This window comes from Taurulus bubalis (genome assembly GCF_910589615.1).
Source record: "Taurulus bubalis genome assembly, chromosome: 20".
NCBI classification, from domain to species: Eukaryota; Metazoa; Chordata; class Actinopteri; order Perciformes; family Cottidae; genus Taurulus; species Taurulus bubalis.
In genome coordinates, this window is record NC_136608.1 from 4,152,742 (window position 1) to 4,172,553 (window position 19,812).

General features: G+C 43.6%; 1 protein-coding gene across 1 annotated transcript in view; it reads left to right on the top strand.

Moving 5' to 3' along the window:
- Positions 1–668: 668 nt before the first annotated feature.
- Positions 669–19,812, top strand: part of LOC306752466 (anoctamin-4-like) — a gene marked incomplete at its 5' end in the record, with an annotated part of 37,129 nt that continues 17,985 nt past the window's right edge. Inside the window, 6 exons of the mRNA XM_079236227.1 lie at positions 669–897; positions 4,425–4,499; positions 11,546–11,770; positions 18,478–18,672; positions 19,410–19,558; positions 19,657–19,809. Of these exons, the coding sequence (XP_079092353.1) occupies positions 669–897; positions 4,425–4,499; positions 11,546–11,770; positions 18,478–18,672; positions 19,410–19,558; positions 19,657–19,809 (1,026 nt within the window). The remainder of the gene's footprint in view (positions 898–4,424; positions 4,500–11,545; positions 11,771–18,477; positions 18,673–19,409; positions 19,559–19,656; positions 19,810–19,812) is intronic.

Sequence of the window (19,812 nt, forward strand, 5' to 3'; positions counted from 1 at the left end):
TAAATACAGGTACATTAATCAAAACAACTCTCACTTGAAGGAATCCAGAATGGGACATTAATGTTATTGTCAACAGATGATTCACTTATTGTGATTGAAAAGGAACAAGCTCGGCTCATGCACTTCAATTTGAGTTATCTGCAAGAAAAGGAATGGATCCCCTCGACATTTTAGGGTGACAACTTCAATAAAGAACAAATGTTTCTACACGTTTTTGAACGTTTATTTAATTCTAGACAAGACCAATTTGTCCAACAAGCGCATCAAAAACTACATTGATGCGTTTTTAATAAATTAGTTTCGGGGTTATAATCCTTTTGGGACTGATAAAGTCTCAGTGGTAATTAATAGATACCTTATTATATAACGTATTTGTCTTGGTTCCACCTTTTTTTCCCCACGGGAACTTGACATCGCGACCCCATCAGCCACGTGCAGCGGCCACGCCTGCAGTCGTGCGTAAAGAGGTAAAGACTGCACCAGCGACACGAGCCGCGGGAGGCTGACATGGTGGAGCGGAGCGGGAGCTGCTGCATCCAGCAGCCTCGGAATAAACAGAGCTCTGATCCAAGTGCAGTGGGTGGAGTTTAAGGATGCTTTCGGTGGATGCGTTAGAAGTTGTTGTCTTCACACGCCGAAGCCATGCGTAAAGAATAAGTGTGAGGAGGATGCTGGAGCACGAGGCAGGAGCGGACATGCGACTGGTCCGCCAGATCAGCGCGGGGATGAAGATCCAGGCCGCGGGAGAGCACGTGGGCTGCAGCAAGGTCGGGGGAAATCATCAGGAGAGCCAGGCCATGTGTGTGCAATGTCAAGAGGAGCTGGTGCGGGTCTGTCCGGGATCCCCGCGCAGTCCTCACCGCGCCATCGCGACGCGCCTCTCCTCCGTTTCCGCAGGTAAGGGCTTCAGATGCAGCGTCCGGGACGAGAGTCACAGCGACATGGCTCCTCACATGTGCTGTGTGTTTGATATTGCATCTACCTGTTTATTCTAATGTCACTGTTGAGCGTGGGCGGACATGAGGGTGTGGCAGAATATGGGATCACTATATTCTCACATAAAGACTCGTATAAAGAATACATTGAGCACTTCCCTCAGTGAGTTTTAAATTAAACCAGATCGATGGAGACATCTGTTATTCTCATGTTTTAAAAGTGGTTTATGCACAATCATCGCCCGAAGCAAAACTGTTTAATTTAGTGATATATCATTTTCATTTAGGAGTTAGAGCCCCTTGTACAGTGTTGTTAGTTTGCACGAGGGAATTTGAATTGCCTTGAATTTTCCATGGCAACCTCTTACTCAAAAGTTTTTCATAAAGTGCTCATTATTATCTCCGCCAAGAGATAATGAGATCACAATGAGATTGGTGGAGGTTGCGTGTGTGTGTGTGTGTGTGTGTGTGTGTGTGTGTGTGTGTGTGTGTGTGTGTGTGTGTGTGTGTGTGTGTGTGTGTGGTTGTGCTTCTCTGTTTCTGTCCATGGCTATTTTGCATACTGCATCATATATCGGGCGCTCATTTATATCTCAAGAACCCCTCGTGGTTGCACGGACACACACTTTCTCAGAATACCTTTTATTGCCTGTTTTATACTGCCAGTGATTGACTGCTGACTCATCGCTCACTACTCTTTACCAGCCGGCCCCAAGTGAGATACACCGGGGTGTTGTTCTGGACTGTGTGCATTGGTTAACTACCAGTACACACACGGCTGAGGGGATCGCCGCCCCTCATCCGTGCAGAGACACAGTTACCTGCCTTTTTATTGGGTGACAGGCGGCTTTACAGAGCAGATCTCTGTACAGAAAAACAAACAAGATCTGTTGTTTTGTGATGTGCAGGTACACTCGCTGTCTAGATGGGGAGTTATTCATGTGTGTGTTGTCTTTGTCTTTTTATACCCAACAGCACCTCTGCTGCATGAGAGTATATGGCTTCTTATCGGCTGCTCACAATAAAGACTCTTCACAGTCTATCTATCAACCTGTGAAGAGTCTTTTAAGATTGTGAATAAAACGACTTTGTACACAAAGCTTGAATGACATGAAACCATTTTTCGGATTCTAAAATATGGATATCACTGGAAGCTGCTCAGATGCTGATACGGGTTGTCCCATTCCATGCAACCACGTCCCACAGCGTAGGTAATAAATGATACCTGCAGGTGTATCTCGTAACATGGAAGCAAATGTGCAAGCTTGGACTGAAAAGACTTCCTGTCAGTGATGAATGTCCCGCTGTGCTGCAGTTGCTCATGTTTGACGCGTGGGTGTTAGATTACAGAATATGGAAATGAAAAGTTCTTTAAATTGCTAAATGGGCATTTTTATTCAATGCAAAAATGTTAGGCAGCACCTTGAAGCAGTGACTGCAGGGCCACAGAAAGTGGTTTCCTCTGCTGAGACTGATGAATCATTTAACCTCTGGCTGCTTTGATTGCTTGGAGTTCCAAATTAGCCTTTCAGTTTCCTGCTCCCACTGGAACCTCATTGAGAGCAAGTAGAGTCAAGCAAACCCACCAATCAGATCATGGAATACTGTGATGGCAATAACAATGTCACACCCTTTAAATGCAGCTTGGTTGACTGAAGCCACGGAAGCTTCTTGAGCTCTACTCCTGGAAATAAACTGAACAAATTGAGAGTTGCAATGGCTTGGATTTCACCAACTTTTGTGCCAATCAGTTAATAATTTAAGCCATCTTTTAAGCAAAACTGCCAAAATGTAATGTTTTTCTCTGTTTTTATATCATTGTAACTGAAACTCTTGAGATTTTGGACAGTTGCTCGAACCAAACAACACACTGCACGACATCAACAAGGAGAATGTGATGGGCATTTGAACTATTTTGTGGCATTGCATCGGCCAAAACGATGAATCCATTAAATCGAGAAAACAACCCTTGCAGAGATTCCCTTAAATACAGGGGTCTCTTCCTGTAAATCTTCCAGGGTTATCGGCTGATTCTCATAACACGGCTAGTGTTGTGTTCACAGTGGATTATTTCACTACTAAGGCACTAAAGCTGCCAGACTCGTGGATTGTATTCCCTTACCTCTGCCAAGGTCACGGGTTTGTCCCCCTGTTGGCTGGATGTGAAGCAGGGCACTAACACTGCAGGACTAGGGGCTTCACTCCCGTAACGCTGCAGGATTAGGGGCTTCACTCCCGTAACGCTGCAGGATTAGGGGCTTCACTCCCGTAACGCTGCAGGGTTAGGGGCTTCACTCCCGTAACACTGCAGGACTAGGGGCTTCACTCCCGTAACACTGCAGGACTAGGGGCTTCACTCCCGTAATGCTGCAGGATTAGGGGCTTCACTCCTGTTACACTGCAGGATTAGGGGCTTCACTCCCGTAACACTGCAGGATTAGGGCCTTCACTCCCGTAACGCTGCAGGATTAGGGGCTTCACTCCCGTAATGCTGCAGGATTAGGGGCTTCACTCCTGTTACACTGCAGGATTAGGGGCTTCACTCCCGTAACACTGCAGGATTAGGGCCTTCACTCCCGTAACACTGCAGGATTAGGGGCTTCACTCCCGTAACGCTGCAGGATTAGGGGCTTCACTCCCGTAACGCTGCAGGATTAGGGGCTTCACTCCCGTAACGCTGCAGGATTAGGGGCTTCACTCCCGTAACACTGCAGGATTAGGGGCTTCACTCCCGTAACACTGCAGGATTAGGGGCTTCACTCCCGTAACGCTGCAGGATTAGGGGCTTCACTCCCGTAACACTGCAGGATTAGGGGCTTCACTCCCGTAACGCTGCAGGATTAGGGGCTTCACTCCCGTAACACTGCAGGATTAGGGGCTTCACTCCCGTAACGCTGCAGGATTAGGGGCTTCACTCCCGTAACGCTGCAGGATTAGGGGCTTCACTCCCGTAACACTGCAGGGTTAGGGGCTTCACTCCCGTAACGCTGCAGGATTAGGGGCTTCACTCCCGTAACGCTGCAGGATTAGGGGCTTCACTCCCGTAACGCTGCAGGGTTAGGGGCTTCACTCCCGTAACACTGCAGGATTAGGGGCTTCACTCCCGTAACGCTGCAGGATTAGGGGCTTCACTCCCGTAACACTGCAGGATTAGGGGCTTCACACCCGTAACGCTGCAGGATTAGGGGCTTCACACCCGTAACACTGCAGGATTAGGGGCTTCACTCCCGTAACGCTGCATGGTCATGGGTTTTCTCGAGCCCCCAGGAACAGCACCAGGCTGAGTGGACACATTTGGAAGTGTGGGATTTTTATTGTTCGCCATCCACATTCATTACAAAAGCAATGTGCCGCAAAAGTAATTCAAACTGTGGCGGTCACCTGTGCTAAAAATTTGTATTAATATAATATATTGCACAAGAAGTCACTTTGGATAGACAGGTCTACCTGAAGCCACACTGTACCTTATGATCTCTCCTCCTGTCACAGACCGTGAGCCCAGCAGCAGCAGCTACAATGCCTCTTCTGGAACCTTCTACAGCTGTGTCAGTCAGATCACCATTGGTAAGTGCTTTATTTACAAATATATTTAAAAAAAATCAGATTTGATAAATCGCTGACTAACTTTGAATATATATATAAAAGTGAAAAATATGTTTCCTCCCCTTATTTATTGTTATAAGGTTAATACGATTAAGTCATAAGTTGTTTCCTGTTGGCTGCCACGGATCCTCACAGGAATGAACCGAGCAGGGGAAGTCCGGGTATCCAGGAAATGATCTCAAAACGATCCATGTGAACACATCAATGAAATATGATTCTGTTCACATTCAAAGTAATACAACCACATAATAAACTCCAACACAAGTGTTTGACTGAAGCAAGACAACTAGCACGTGTGCAGCAGGAAAAGCACAAGTACCAATACAGAATTTGATGATGGCTGAATTCCATTTCGCTGCTCCAGTTTCAGGGTCTGCTGACTGGGATGCTCGAACAGGACAGAGCCATCGCTAATGTTATCAGTGGCACCTGTGCTTTTCCTACGACGACTACGTCAAAACGTCTGCTGTGACATTACGGGGAAAAGGAGTATAAAATTAAAGGAAAAAATGACTGTAAATCTGGGTTAGGGATGTGTTCCAGTAACATGTTAGAGGACTTACTGCAGTACAGTGTGGCGCTGTATTAATGCTAAGCTTACTGACAGAGTGGCGGGGGAGGGGATTTGCTAAGCAGTAAGAAATGTGAAAGATTTCCCCTGACATAACACTGTTTGTGTGTCAGGGGCCGCTGGCAGCAAAAAGTGCGTTGTTGACGAAGCTGTCTGAAATCATTTTCCTGTCTGTCAAAAAAAATAACAATGCTCTTTGCAACATTACAGCCTGGTTAGAGGCAGTGGAGCCTTTGGGTTCAGCTGAGGCCTGAGCTGCTGCTGCACGCAGGTGTGCCTCTCTCCTCCCTGTGCTGGAAAAAACTACATCAAAAGAACTAATGAAGTGCTGAGGGAGAGCTTTGGACCGTCGAGACTGTTGTTTTTTACAAAGGGGAGAGATCTATAGTGTTGCCCCGCACGCTGACATGGAAAAGTTAGTGTTAGCTGCCTGTGATTTAAAAGCCCTGAGAGGAAAATACCAGTCAGCACCACTGGAGGTTCTTAAAAGTTCCAATCGATTATAATCTTCCATTAATTCCCCCTTGCTTCATTGTTGTAGGAATGTACTTCCTCAGAGCTGAGAGCTCGATTTAGGTTGTTGTGGTTTTTTGGTTGTGCTGACTCGGCTTTCTGCTCTTTTTTTTCTGTGAATTTCAAAAGGTTTCCAGGGGATCTTCAGGCGTCATATGAAACTAAACAGACAAATGTCAATAAACATATTTTATTATCCGCTAAGATGTGTTGGATTCTTCACTGAAAAAAATATTTTCTTTTTGCCGTTGAAAAAAGGACTTCCATGTTGCAGAGGACGGACATTGCTCTCGTCCAGATTGAGGTCAAAGAGGTCAGCGCTTGTCAGATTGTCAGCAGTATGAAAACAGCCTCAACTGTCCGACATTGAATTTGGGGGACGACTGTGTCCCGCGATTCATCCCTCCCCTCTCTGAGCACGATACATTTCTCGTGTGTTTAATCCAAATCCAGAGCACCATGCGTTGATGCGTTGATGCATTGATGCATTGATGCATTGATGCATTGATGCATTGATGCATTGATGCTGGATATCGCTAGAACTGGATCAGAAAGCGATGACAGTGTGGCCTATCTATTCAATTAAAATTGTTGATATTTTTTATACATTAAATAATGGAATTTTAATTCCTTTTTAAGTTTTGATGAATTAGTTGCAGCTTTAAAAATGTGTACACTTCATTATTTTGATAATAAATAACAATTTAGAACATTTATATCCATGTTTTTATTTGCTACATTTTTGTTTGACAAAGTTAGAAAAGCAACATGGAAGTAAAGCCTGATGTTGGCGTAATGAAAGAAAGAATGATCCCAGTGAGTAGATTACATGTTAAGTCAATGCACAGAGGCGAATGGTTGCGAAAAAGCGAATTTTCTGCCGGATGGCGCCAATGAGGCGAAAAATTTGGCAAAAAAAATGCTTTTCGTGGCGTAATGGTAACTGTTTTCACAGAGTAAAGCCACGGAAAAGCCGCAGAAAAGCCGCGGCCCCTTTCCGCCGTGAAAAGGCGAATGACGCGAATTTACCACATAAAGTCGAGCGAGTAAACTCAGGCGAAAAATCATTGCGAAAAACTTTTGGTGTGAACGAAGCATGAGGCATTCATCTTTCAGCGTTCACCCCGGTGTTTATTTGTGTTTTCTTTTTCATCCTTGTGGAGCAAGAGTAAGAAATCCTCCCTCTTACTTCTTAACACATTTTTCCTTATTAAAGAACATCTGTAACTAGGGCTATAGCAAATGTCATGTTTTGACATTCAAGCCCAGTGGCAAACTCAGGCTGTCTGAGGTGCAGGGACGAAAAAATATGAATGCCCCCCGAGCTGCAGGCGATGGGGCAGCAGCACGTAGAAAGTTACCTGAAGGACTCTTCATCAAGTCCTCTCCAATGGAAGGGCCTCCTGGAGAGCATGTGATCATGTTGCCCAGCACAGGGGAATCCAAGAGGGCAGTAATATCCTATATTTGTGTTCCGAGCCCAAATACATTTTGTGTTATTGTGCTGCTGTTAGATATGGTTCATAGGTGTGTGCCTCCATGTGTGTGCAGCAGGAGAGAGAGCAAACTGTTTTCTGTTTTTTTAAAGGCTAAACGCCAACAAATATGTATTGAAGCAGAATATTCCGTGAGATAAAAACATGTTGTGAAGTTTGGAAATGATTACATATATCTTTTGTTCATGTTTTTTTTTTTTACTTTGGACTTCTCAATTCTCTGGAGTTATTGGAAATGTTTGGATCACACAAATACAGAAATATGGTCTTTAAACAGAACAAATAAACATGCAAAAAAAAAATAGAATAGAATTTGAATGTCAACGTTAACTCTTGGTTGCAGCTTATCTATTACCATGAGGCTACTACAGAAAATATACTGCATCTTCTGCATCATGTGACACATCCAGGTGACACAAACACTTCAGACACGGTGGAAACATTAAACACTGCATCCGCCTAAAGGACTCCCACTGAAAGTCTCTGTCGGCACTCAGCTGAAACTTGTTACTGCCTCGCGTGGCCCAGATACCTGCACCTGCATGTGTTGTCTCACCTCCGAGGGTGTCGGGAGGTGGAAGTGTATCTGGGCCTCGCTCTCCTCAGAGAGCCACGCGGGCACTTTTTTTTCTGATGACTGCGACATAGATATTGCTTAGAATACACTATGTCCAAAAAGGCTGCGCTCACCGTGAGTTTTTGGAGGTCGTTCGGATACATGCCAGGTGTAGATTACCACCTCCGCCCCTCCCTCCATTTCAGGTGACTTTCATGGGATGTTGAGGACTGTTGGCTCGATGCAGGTCTTAACGGCTTTTTTTAAATTGTGTTACACCACGCCTGGACCAAGTTTATCTACAACCCATATATTTTAGTGGCAAAATCACTCGGTCGACAGTCTGTGGACCATTTCCGAAAATCTAAAATCCACCGACCTTGCTAATGTTCACTTTCTTAACGGTGAGAGCATAATTTCTTTTCTGATTCAGTGAATTTATTAAGTATTTGTCTGCTTTTCAGTTTTAATCTTCTCACTGGTTTGAATTGGCCGAGGGTCATTTGGGAAGTTGGGGTGTCACGTATTTACTTGCACCAATCAGGATTTAGCAACATTTGACAAAAATATGACAGAAAACTGACACAATATGCAACCAAGGGCTGAAATGTCGACAAAATGCAACTCCCATTACTACTACTACTATTACTACTACTACTACTACTACTACTACTATTATTACTACTACTATTACTACTACTATTATTACTACTACTATTACTACTACTACTACTACTACTATTATTACTACTACTATTACTACTACTACTACTACTATTATTACTACTACTACTACTACTACTATTATTACTACTACTATTACTACTACTACTACTACTATTATTATTACTACTACTACTACTATTACTACTACTACTACTATTATTATTACTACTACTACTACTACTATTACTACTACTACTACTATTATTATTACTACTATTACTACTACTATTACTATTATTATTACTACTACTACTACTATTACTACTACTACTACTACTATTATTACTACTACTACTACTATTACTACTACTACTACTACTATTATTATTACTACTACTACTATTACTACTACTACTACTATTATTATTACTACTACTACTACTATTACTATTACTACTAGTACTATTATTATTACTACTACTACTACTATTACTACTACTACTACTACTACTATTATTATTACTACTACTATTACTGCTACTACTACTACTACTACTATTACTACTACTACTACTATTATTACTACTACTATTACTACTACTACTACTGCTATTATTATTACTACTACTACTCCTACTACTACTACTACTACTACTACTACTACTACTACTACTAATGCTACTACTACTACTACTACTACTACTACTACTACTACTAATGCTACTACTACTACTACTACTACTACTACTACTACTACTAATGCTACTACTACTTAGTAGAAAAAAAAGACTCATCGCCATACATATTACTGTCCAAACCTGTCTCCAGGCTTATTTTGTTGTTTTGTTGTTTGGGCATTTGTCCATAATTTTAATACAAAATGAAATACTTCTCCTTGTGGGCATTATTTTCATACACAGATCTTTAGATAAACTAGTGTGTCTCTTTAGCCTGGACACTGTGGAGTAATCCCTTCATTGAGAATTTAAAATAAGTAAAATACTGCTTCATTTACTTTACTCCTGTTCTTGTTTGCAAACTTTCACACACCGCCGAATATCTTTTAATAATTTCCGAGCAGCAGTCAGATTTTCTTACGAGACAAATGACCCTCAGGGACAATAAAGACCTCCTCTGCATTCTAGTTATTGCAGCCGCTGACAAAACATTTTGGGGACGCCCAGCCTAAGAAACAGCTGATATGAGGTGTATAGCTCAGGTTTACCTCAGAATCTATCCCCTGGCTAAATGTGCTGCGTGAGGAGCCAGCTGCGAGGCGCGGAGACTGCCAGGCCTTCCCCTACTCTGCTATTGATCGGGGTGTGTTTGTTCGTTGCTGATGTTCCTCCAGAATGTGCTGGGCTTTGGGTTTCACAGGAAACCAGGAGGTGAGGAGGGTTGAGTCCCAAGCCCGAGTCCCACCTGCCCCCGGGGTGGTACATAAGCCGTGTGGTCTCGTATGCTCACATCATTAATGTCCAAACAGGGATCATGGAAACGAAATAACCCACAAAACTTCATTTGAACTTTTAACACAAAATGCTGACATTTCAAAAGTTACCAAATTAAGTTTCTCAGACTGAATTACAGTTACATTTGTATAAAAGACATTTAGATATATTACATTTTAGGTAATGGGGCAATTATAAAAAGTGTTGTTTTATACTGTGTAGGTTTAATAATGGTAAGTTGTTCAATTGTTGACAATTTGGGGAACTGCCTCATGCAGATATCCCAACATTTCAATCTATTTATGGAAGGGTAAATTTAACTGTGAATAAAGGCCTATCTGACTTTACAGGAACAGTGTTGATCTTCTGTCTCAATCACCAGGTGATGAGGTGGTTCACTTTTACACTGATCTGTAGCTTCAGCTTCTACCTTTATCTTCTTAACCTGTTTTCACTGCGGGATCAGTTTGACAGCCTGGATATACACTTCAAACGCATAAGTAGAGCCTCCGGTCTGCTTCTCCCTGATATCGCATTTTACATTGTTGTATGTGTACCTATGAGCAGTGCTAGTGTAACAGACTTGTTTAGGGCATGGAAGAAGTCGACTCAGATAATGCTCTTTCCAGTATTTATTTGCTCCTGCAGAAGACAGTAAAACACATACATTGCCTTCTGGTCTCTCTCTCTGCACATCAGCTTCCCTCAACAGTATAGAACCTTTGTGAAGGAAAAACGGGACTACGGCAGCCTAGGAGGCGCAGAAGAGGTGAAATGCAATTTCCGCAGTAAACAGATTTAACTCTTCAAAATAAAAATGTACCCACACTCAACAGGATCGTTGAATAATAAACAAAAATAAGATATAATGCGTTGAAAACAAAAAAATGACAGAGTGTATTTCTAACTCCGTTACACTAGCACCCTGGATAAAAAACACTGTCAGCTAGAGCATTACTAGCAAACACCATGATGAGAAAGACTGACAGAACAAAATATGTTAAGGTGAGTTTAAAGCGCCACTTGACGCTGATGTGTTTGGAAGAAGAAAAACTAAATCTGCAGACTTGATTGGCCCCGTCAACCTTCCAGAGACAAAGGAGCTCAGCAAACTTGCAAACCCAGAGCTGAGCACAGCTGGGTCTCGGGTCTCGGGTCACGGGTCTCGGAGGCCTCGTGAAACCGAGAGAGGAGCCGACTGAGGGCCGAATCGAAGGCCGGAGGCCGTCTGCCCAATAATCATATGTTGTCCTTCAAGCCATTGCCAGGTGCTTTACCAATTTGTTTTCATCCAAATCTGAAAAAAAAATATGATTTGAGTTGAGAAGATGCTTGAGTCCAGTCTTTGTCATGCAAAATATGATTATTATTATTAGTTTGTAGAAGCTGTAACATGAGTGACAGGACAGATGCTGAGCACCTCCTGCTACCTGTAAACACGTTAGCTTGTAGCTGCAACACTCAGTGAAGTGCTGGGTAATGCCTGATGACAGGAGACGTTGGCTTCTTTAATGAGGACGACAGCTTCCGCCACTAGAGGGCAACATTGCTGAGGAGATTACTGTTTTACTTTGGACTGCCGTGGATCTACCAAGAGGTCAGAGCTTCTATAGCAGGTGCAACCAAACAAACCCCGCTATGATCACATAGCACATGCAATGTCATCCTCCGTTGTGACGCTTGTGAAATGCATGTTAGTTTTATAGTTGGAGGTTAGCGTAAGTGCATGATAACGATCTCTCTTCCCTCGGCAGGGTTTGACCTCGGGGGTCAAGTGGCCATCGGCTTCTCCCACTGGAAGAGTCCCTTCCCGCAGAGCGGCCAGAATCTCCCCAGTCCGGACTGCGTCCACTCGGAGGTTTCCGCCGTGCCGGCCGTCAGCGAGCATCTGGAGCCGGTGTCCTGCCCGGCGTCGCTGTCCATCACCCCGCTGCCCACCCGCAGCGGCAGTCAGGAGACGCTCTGCGACAGCAGCACGAGTACGTAGAGCGCTTGTTTTAAACTACCGGCGCTCAGTTTACAGACAGGGGAGCCCTTCACGGAGACAATACACTTTATACATGGCTGTGTAACGAGTCTGGGGGTTGAACTAAGCAATGGGAAAAGATATGAGATATATATATATATATATATATATATATATATATATATATATATATATATATATATATACACACAGTAGAGTGCAGTGAACTGGCTCACAGTTGATACAAAGGGAAGGGAAGTAAACAAAAAGATGAGGGTAAAAAATGTAATAATTTATTACAAAATGTTATTGATATTTCGTAACATCAGTGGTGTATAGGAGCACCAGTGTGAGGAGAAAATAATGTACGAAGATGCTGCGTGCCAAACTCAGCAACCAGACCAGGAGACCATGGGTACATCCCAAGTCTCTTAATTGTCGTTTCCTCGATTGAACCGGAAGTTGTTCTGCGCCATATTGATGGCCGTCACAAAGCTCTTATTCTGCTCTGAGGAGGAAGAGGAGGAGGAGGAGGAGGAGGAGGAGGAGGAGCCACGACAGCGAGCTTCCAGGATGTCTTTTAACGCTGTTCATGTGTTATGTGATTGGACGCTGCAGCTGAGCGGACTGATCGCTGGAGTTTCATAGCAGAGTGAAGACGATCACAGATTAAACTCAAGTTATATATTAGATTTGTTTTCTGATTCACCATCTGGTTAAAACACTTTTTACAACATGTATCGTGCTTTCATTCAGTCACGTGAAGCGGATCGTTCCTGACAGTCGTTTTGATGTTAGTTATTTAATTTAAGTTTAACCTGAAACATTGTTTTATAATGATGTCACAATCAGAATTTCAAAACATACTAACGTAAATAATTAATAAATAACACAAATGCATTCCGCCGGTAGAAATCGACCCTGCGCGTATAAGCAGGACACAGAACACAGTATAAATACACACACTGTGTATAAATACTCAATGCATTTAGTTTAACAGGTGTCTTTATTAGTAGTAGTAGTAGTTTAACACCATTAAATCAACTGAAAACATTAAGCGATCATTTTTATCAATATTTTATGTGGATTTTTATTTGAATTTTCGCTAAAAACTGTTCCTGATCATGTGTTCAGACACAAACTCCGTCATAAGTCTCTCCAGCTGTTGGAGCCGACTGACAGCTGATCCAGATGTGATCAGCGGCCTCATTTCTCTTAAAACATATTTCCTTGTGTCCTCTCTCCTCGTATGGTTTCCTTGCGTCTCTCCATGCATCCCTGGTGGGAGGGACTAAGACGCAAGGAAAGGAGGCAAGTGAGGGAAACGGGGATGCAATTAAGAGACTTGGGACGCACCCCATGTGGCAGCTGAGCAAAGCAGCGAGGCGGTGAAGCAGACTGATCTTTGGAGGTTCAATCTTATCGGTGGGCATATTTTTGTATTCTTTTACGAAGACAACCCAGAAGTTAGCATCACACTCGTTCCATTCACAAAAAGCCACTGAAGTGTATTTCATTGCATTTTGGATTATTGCAGAAAATATGCTCTGTTGCAAACAAAAGTTGATATTACCTACACCTTTTTTTTAACCTTCACAAAACAACACTTTCATGCTTTTTTTAATGCAATCACCAAAATGTTCAAGTCATCATTTTATGCAATCATTGGTTGTCACATTAACCGACGCTGAGATGAGGCGTCCACAGTCCGTGTGAGACAAATCATGTAGAAATATTTCCATTTACAGAGATTTTAGACTTTTTGTTTCAGTTGTGAGCCGCATTAAAGGGAGCCGATGTTGAGACACTTTATTTGTATTGAGACAGACTGCTGAAGCTCCATAATAGCGAGTAATGCCTTTTTATACTTAATAACCAATAAATCTGTTTGTATTATTTTAGATAGAGACTTAAATATTGTGAACCTTTTCTTTAATACTGTGTGTGTGTGTGTGTGTGTGTGTGTGTGTGTGTGTGTGTGTGTGTGTGTGTGTGTGTGTGTGTGTGTGTGTGTGTGCGCCCTTGACTCTCCGTCAGACGGCACACACTGACACTGTCATCCCAACTGTCATTGTTTTGGGCCACAGCAACACTGCCACAGACCCTTTTTCCTGATTGGCCGCTGACAGAGCAGCTTAACCTCTGATTGGTTGCCAGGGGAGACTGATGAACAGCACGCACGTCCTCTCTCTCTCTCTCTCTCTCTCTCTCTCCCTCTCTCTCTCCCTCTCACACTGTAAACATCCTGCTCATGCTTGTGTGTTTTTTATCACCAGAGACGAGCTTTTGCTCGTAGCATCTACACTGTGACCGCTCCGTCTGCGCGGGGGTGCACGTGTGTGTGTGTGTGTGTGTGTGTGTGTGTGTTTGTGTGTGTGTGTGTGTGTGTGTGTGTGTGCGTGAACAGGGATGTCGTCTCGACGGATGCGGCGATGAGGAGTGAGGAATAAAAAGTGGGAATGCTGGTTTCCCCCCGCGGGACGTCGTGTTTGTTCCCTCAGCGAGGTCATTTTGCGCGTCGGGGCTGGGCATGGGGGGGTGACCGCTCTGTGTGTGTGTGTGTGTGTGAAAGCGCATGTGTGTGTGGATAAAATCCTCTGACTGCTTTGGCGTCTGCTGCGGCTCCGGTGGGAAAACCCCCAAACTCTCCCCCCTACACTCCCCCCCCACACCCTCCCTCTCCTCTCCCTCTCCTCCCCCTGAGGGGTGAAGCTGCCTCTACCTCTCTCCACCTTCACGCGGTGAGTGTCGTCCAGTTGTCTTGAAGCATCGGCTGCTTGTTCACCAGTCTGGATGTTGTTCTGTTCCTTTTGCTGCAGTGCTCGCTTTCATGTGTTGCTGCTCACACTCCTCTTTACGCTGCTTCATCTCTTTGGCGCACTTATCCCTGTGACCATGCAAGCGTTCGACCTTCACACACTCATTCTCTCTCTCTCTCTCCCTCTCTCTCTCCGAGCTGTCCCCCTTCCTCTTCATTGTGACTGTACTTTTTTTTTTTTCATGCACTCCACTTCCTCATCCTCCATGCTGCATCAGTTGTTAGACACAGAAATGGGTCATGGCTCAGTTCGAAGTGTGTAAGCGTGTGTGTGTGTGTGTGTGTGTGTGTGTGTGTGTCTGCTTGCCGTCAGGGAGATCATGCCCCCCCCTTCCGTCCACCCTAAGGCATGATGGGAGCATCCAGGTGGAACGGCGGATTCCTTCCTCACAAGTCGCTGACACTTGATCCCCACGGCAACACATCTCACACCTCCACTCCCTTCACTCCGCTCCGTTCCTCCTGCAATCTTTTATTCTCTCCTCAGTGTGAGCTGTCATCTCCAGGCTGAATTTGTATTGCAAGGAGCCACAATGTGTTTTTGTTTTTTTTGTCTCAGAAACTAAGAAGGCAGATATAACAATTAATGGGGCTTTATGTATTATTAGAAAATCAATAGTTGTTCATAAAATCCACTTTGATGTGGTAATGGTCCCTTTGTCTACTAGATCTTGTTGCTTAAATTGTGGTACTACAGGCTAATTTTGTGAGGAATTTATAGCCAAACTGATTTTAGTATCACATTTAAAGAAGGGTAAAAAGGGTACTTTTTAAAATAAAAAAATGTCGAGTTCTGAAAGGTTCTCCACACTCCATAAATCAAATCTATGACGTCGTGGAATGTAGTTTTTTTTCATTCAAAGCTTTGAGTTTTTTGCAGGATGCTATGAATGTCATGTTTTATGGCGTTACTAAAGATGGAGAATATGGTTTCATGTATTGCTGTTCATGGTGCTGTTAGATTGTTGCTATGGATGGCCCCATGATTGTTGCTATGGATGAACCCATGATTGTTGCTATGGATGGACCCATGATTGTTGCTATGGATGGACCCATGATTGTTGCTATGGATGGACCCATGATTGTTGCTATGGATGGACCCATGATTGTTGCTATGGATGGACCCATGATTGTTGCTATGGATGGACCCATGGATGGACCCTGCAGTGGAAATGGTGTTTTTGAAAGGCTGAACGCCAACAAATAGGGATTGAAACAGAATATTTTGTTCGATAAAAACATTGATTAAATCTATCTTCTTTTTTTTTTTTTTTTTACTTTTGGACTGAAGAGTGTAACAATTAAAGAGATCTGAACTAAACCCTTACATCCAAACAGGATGAGATATGTGATCAATACTGTAAGTGTGAAAGCAACAATCTCAACGATCTCACAGACTATTTTTTTTAATATCCTATAATGATTAGTGGCTTATACATATATAAATACTAGCTACAACCTGAAAGTGAGATGAGAGTGTATGAAATGTTGATCAAATATGTATCTGGCCCATTTAAATAACAGGCGTAGCCTACTTACTTCTGCACACATTCATGTCCATGAACTACTGATTCAAAACTATTGGTTGATTAATTCAAATTACTGATGAATATATGTACATACAAGTAGATGTTTAGGATGTAGGGGGACATTTTTGCAAACTATAATGCTAAATGAAATCTTCCAGTGGGTAATAATCAATGTGCTAGAAACAATTAAAAGATCAGGAGCATATCAGAAGTGGGGAAATCAGAGTTACCCTTCTCAATCACTACTGCAGCTAGCCTATTGTCTGCTATTCGTTAGCCATCCACAGCTTGTCAGTTGTGTATATTGCCTGGATTTGTAGTGACTAGCAATCCTTTTTATTTTGTTGAGTGTAAGAAGAAGAGGAAACGGGGGAATAGACGTGTTATATGTATCAAATAGCTAATAAAACACCTCAAGTTGCACTTACTGTCACAGTTCTGCCTGCTGCCACAGACTCAGCAACACGTGAGCTCAGTTGTGACTCGGGTTACAGGAGGACCAGAGGGCTGTTAAAGTTTGATGGATACATTGTTTGACTGGCCGGTGTCTCGGCACAGCGGCATGATGTAGGCTAGTGTCAGTCCTTTGAGAGCCAATATTTATAGTAAGCAAGTCTCCAGCGAGGCCGGCGTTGGAGTGCTGTGCCACTGCAGCGACCGCCTGGACGGCTAAACCGCAGCAGGCAATGTTTTTTTCCTGGGAGGAAAGGAGCAGGACTCTGATACCTCCCCTGGTGCGTGTTTCTGTTGGCCGCATCCATCGGTTACAATGTTCCAGCGCATCAGCGGCTGATTAAAGAGCCGAGACGCTTCCCCGACCTCCATCCCCGCCCCCGCTTCTATGCGGCTCAGCAGATATATTTTTTGCTGAGTCACCTTTCATGTCACAAACGAGAAAATCCAGCGCACATACCTGCAAGACAGCCACCCACCACCACTGAAAGTCTTCCAGGTCTCAAGAGAACTGAGAGTAAGAGAAAGAGACATATGGAGATGGATGATTTAAGATGTTTTGCTAAGCTTTGAATAATTCCCCCCAAAAGGACACAGTCTACTTGACAAATAGACCCAATTAGCTTGTGTGTTCCCATGGTGAGTCTTTTCCAGGTCTTTCAAGGTTAATCCTTATTACGGAGTTAAAAGTTACAGAGCTGTCACTGTCTTGTCCTTTTTTTTCAGAGTCTGGGACTTTCATACACCTTTTTCTCACAGTCTTTCTCGCTCTTCATGCTTCTTTTTTCAGCCCAACTTTTCTAATTTGGCCTTAAGACGACAGCAATAATTCAGGGGAAAGAGTTTGCGGTGGTAGTGTGATTGATTGGTTTTCAAGCCCATTTTTCTGGACATGTTTTTGCATTTACTGCTAATATGAACTTTGACCCTAGCTAGCTTTATGTAATTTTACAAGGAACATTCATTAATGAGAGAAGCAATAACCCAAAAATATTCACTTATTGTGAATATTCTTGTTTACGGTTCTCTCATCAATATTTTAAGAAGAACCATTGGTCAAATAACAAAGTTGAAGGTGCCAGAAGCATACTGATGATGAATACTATTGTATTCATCATGTAAACAACTTCGTCCAACCTTTCTAAGACTAAAGTCAAGCAAATTTTGAAAAGCAAACTTTTAAAAAGTTGCAAAAAATGAAATGTGAATCCAGTCTGTTTCCATCAACTGGTTTTGAGCAAATACAGTAGCTTAGTTCCATCAGAAGTTGGCTGTATAGGCTTGAATTGTTCTTATGTCAGCTAGTATTTGCCATGATTCTTGTTGTCCATAGACAAATATCATATGAATATATATCTGAGAAGACGGTGGATAAAGCTGACATGAGTTAAATGTTCGGCAAAGGCGTTTCCATAATCCAACATAAATCAACTCTACTTTTGAAAAAAGTCAAAAGAAATGCGATCCAAAAAAAAATGTTTTGTGCAATTGAGGAAGTTGACGTTTCCATACATCTTTTCTAATGCGATACTACAACATATGCATGGAATTATTGATGGAAACACGGTGTAATGTTGTGTCTTCAGCCCCCCAGTGGGCCCCTAAATGGACGAATGCAGGTTTAAACTTTCTAACTGGCATTCGACTGGTCTTTGAGGAAAAGCCCAAAACGTAGTACACTTGTCCTTTTGTTAAGTGCTGGTCTAACACAGCTTTGCTTTGGTGTGATGGCATTTGTGGGAGAATTTCAGTCAGGAAGTTTGCAGTTGTCAACAAACAGAAGTTGTCGCTCTAAAGAAGAAAGGCTGAAAGATGCTAGGTTACCTGAAGATGGATCACACGAGGGACAAGTCGTCCTGGAGGGTTTCCAGTTAGACGCTACAACGTCTTAATGAAAAAACCTCCTCTGTGTTCCTGTAGGTGTGAGTTTTTCTCTCCATGGGTCTGAGTCCCATCGGAGGAGCCCCCACCGCCGCAGAGCCCCGCCGCTGCCCTCCGCCTCCGGCTACCAGGACCGACCTCTGGCCTTCCCCTCCTGCGGGGAGGCAGACATCATGGAGGAGTGCTCGTCCAAAGCCGAGGACTCCAGCACTCAAGACGATGCGCCTCCCCTCGGTGAGACGCTAGGGCTCCAGCCTTCTGTTCTCTCCCTGTACCTTGATTTGTTCATGGCGTGAGTGAGGGAAGTCCTGTCGTGTTGTGGTACTGCTGTCTGGCGCTGCGCCGACTTTAACCCAGGAGGCGCCGCTTAAGCCAACGTTGAGTTATTTTACCTAACTTTTGTTCTGGGGCTTAAACCACCGTATGTAACAAACACTAGACATATTTATTCAAACCCAAACCACAATCTTTCTGAAGTCTGTTGGCAAAACCTAACCAAGTAAACCTCAAAACGAAGTAAAACGAATGTAACAAGCAGAAAGACAAAATGTGTTCGAAAAACAGACCTCAAAAAAATGATGAAGCCTCCTTAAATGTAGTATTTTAAACATTTATCAATATTATGGATATGAGCAATGGGTCAAACTACTATGTTTGATGTAAAAAGTGACTTTGAGGGACTCGTAGAGCGGTTATTGACTCATCAACCCACTCTTTGTGACTATTGAGAGGTCGTGACTTCCAGCTCATCTGTGGGTTTTAGCCGGTAAACAAAGTGGAGCATTAAGCAGCCAAAACATTTTTTCCCCTCAGAAGTCGGTTGAGACTAAAATCGAGGTAACAGGAGGGTGAATATTTGACTGGTGGCCAAAAACATGACTCCAAATAGTTTCTAATGTTGCTCCGACGTCAGTATTCAGTCGGGCAACGCCGCTGCATTATTACTTACGCTCTGCTAATCCTCCCTCCAGCTGTGAAGGGTGTCACTGTGCTGCTTGAAAGAAAAAGGTCAGAGGGCTTCAGCAGCCCGTCCAGAGACGACGACTCCACCCTGCTGAACCGAGGAACCAACAGCAGCGTCCTCGACGACAACACCAGGTCGGATGCAGGCGTCCCAGAGGTCATTGCTCCGTTCCACACACGATGAACGACGGACGAGAAGCCATGTAGAGCCGCTGGCTACTAACCGCACCTGATTTATGTTTGCCTGTCTGGTAGGGGAGGAGCAAGTCCAGAGGCCTGTGCTTCAGCGATGGAAAGAGTCGCTACATTGACTACATCCTGGTTTACAGGAAGTCCAGCTCGCAAACAGAGAAGAGGGAGATCTTTGAGCGGAACATCCGCGCAGAGGGCTTACAGATGGAAAAGGAGGTA